The sequence below is a fragment of the Temnothorax curvispinosus genome, unplaced genomic scaffold (genome assembly GCF_003070985.1).
Source record: "Temnothorax curvispinosus isolate PA1 unplaced genomic scaffold, ASM307098v1 QBEX01002414.1, whole genome shotgun sequence".
Classification (NCBI taxonomy): Eukaryota; Metazoa; Arthropoda; class Insecta; order Hymenoptera; family Formicidae; genus Temnothorax; species Temnothorax curvispinosus.
Window position 1 is genome coordinate 50,910 of NW_020212194.1, and position 1,955 is coordinate 52,864.

The window sequence follows — 1,955 nt, forward strand, 5'->3', positions numbered from 1 at the left end:
GAGGCCCTTTTTATGCATAAATACATTAATTTTCTTCAATCTTGTGAACAAGCTCAGAATTAAGAACTAAAATATGTTATAGAATTAAATTATTTAAATTAGATATTTAAATTATACAATATACTTATGTAAGAAAATAAACTAAAATAATAAAGTAATGCAATTAGTTTTTTCTTAACAAGAATTTGATCGAAGCTTTGATATTTAACATTTATAGACAGAAGGTTAAAAAGTTACTAACCATCTTTTTAATTGTTTCCCCTTTTTATTTAGGATTTAAATAAAGAATGTACAAATTGTGATTAATCATGTATAATAATTTGTTTATTTTTAACAGTTTAACATTATGTAAAATGTAACAATATTGTTCTCAGTATTTATTAGCTAATTTTAATAGTTGTTAGCACGCGCGCGATCTTTTTTTAATTTATAAATTAAAAATATTGTAATAAAATATCAATATATAGAATTATGTTTCAAAATACAATATTAATTATTAAATTAATCAGTAACAGATACTGGATTAATAATATTATTAATATTAATTAATATTAATTAAAGCGACGTTTTCGACTTAATCCAAGTGATGTAGGAAGCTACACGGGTATAAACCGAAGGCATGCGATTGACACCGCACGGATAGACTCCCCATGAAACGATACCGACTTGAGTGGGAGTGTTATTTTCTAATTGAACCAATGGACCGCCAGAGTCACCCTATAAGAAAGATATTTAATTAGTAAAGATATTGTGCAAAGAAAATATGTTTTGCATTTAATTATCTAATTTTCTTTGCTGCTGCAACACTAATAACAAATTTAAAAATATAATATACAGATTATATATACAATATATGTGTATTAAATATTATAATATAACTTTACAATATTTCTAGATAGATATTAAAACAAAAAGACAATGCCATTTTGTGGAATAGATTAACAAAGTAACTGATTGAATAGATAATACTGCAGTATTATCCAATATGCCATGGCATATTAATAATGTAAAATTAATAAATATATAATATTCTCTTTATAATTACGCAATTATAATTTTGGCAATTGTTACTCTGATTGTAAGAAGACGTAGAAAGTTAAAATTGGACTTACGGAACATGCTGATATTTCCCCAATAGCATCAGTGCAGATCATGGTATCTGTGACTTTTGGTGTGTCATTTGGTGGGAATTTAGCCTGACAAGATTCACTGTCCAATAAAGGAACAGTAACTTTTTGGAGAACCTTGGGGAGTTTTGGAAGCAATCTCTTGGAGATGGAGCCCCATCCAGAAAGCACAGCATTTCCAGTTCGTACCTCGTTTTCTTTCGGTAAGTTAACAGCGGATACTCTCTCGTTGAGAACGAGAGGAGTTTTCAGTTTCAGAACAGCAATGTCATATGGAGCAACACCTCTGAAAAAAGCAGTACGAGTCAATTCTAAATATCGTAATCACATTCCAAACGCGTTAGGTATGTTATCAGTTGGGAAAATGTGAATTCCGATTGTGAAAGGCTTATCAAAAACAATGATGATATTGTAACATGATATAGATTGTAGATTGTGAACTAATGATTGCATGTGATAAGTCCGTGAGTATATATTTAAAATCTTGGAAAAAAATTAAATTTATATATATTTATCATCTTTCAAAATTGTTTCCAAACAACTTATAATATTTCAGATATAATCTATATTCGTGATATTTTGTAGCATAAATAAATCAATAACATTTTAAATAATATACATAGAAAATAATGTCTTCGTATTACAATATTTTCATGAATAAGTACGTTTAAATCATGTTAAACAATTTTGTAACTCCGTTATAAATCACATGTTTTTATAATTTTCGGAGTCACGTACAATTATTATGAGATAATATTAATTAAATCTTTGTATTATAGTTTTTTAAACTATCTTTTGTCAAAATAAATGTCAAAAATACTAATCTTG

General features: G+C 27.0%; 1 protein-coding gene across 1 annotated transcript in view; it reads right to left on the reverse strand.

Moving 5' to 3' along the window:
* Positions 1-296: 296 nt before the first annotated feature.
* LOC112451619 overlaps positions 297-1,955 on the reverse strand; it is a 7,741-nt gene continuing 6,082 nt past the window's right edge. The window contains exons 5-6 of the mRNA XM_025011347.1: positions 1,113-1,444; positions 297-717 (exon numbers count right to left, since the gene is read on the reverse strand). Of these exons, the coding sequence (XP_024867115.1) occupies positions 556-717; positions 1,113-1,444 (494 nt within the window). The 3' untranslated portion in view covers positions 297-555. The remainder of the gene's footprint in view (positions 718-1,112; positions 1,445-1,955) is intronic.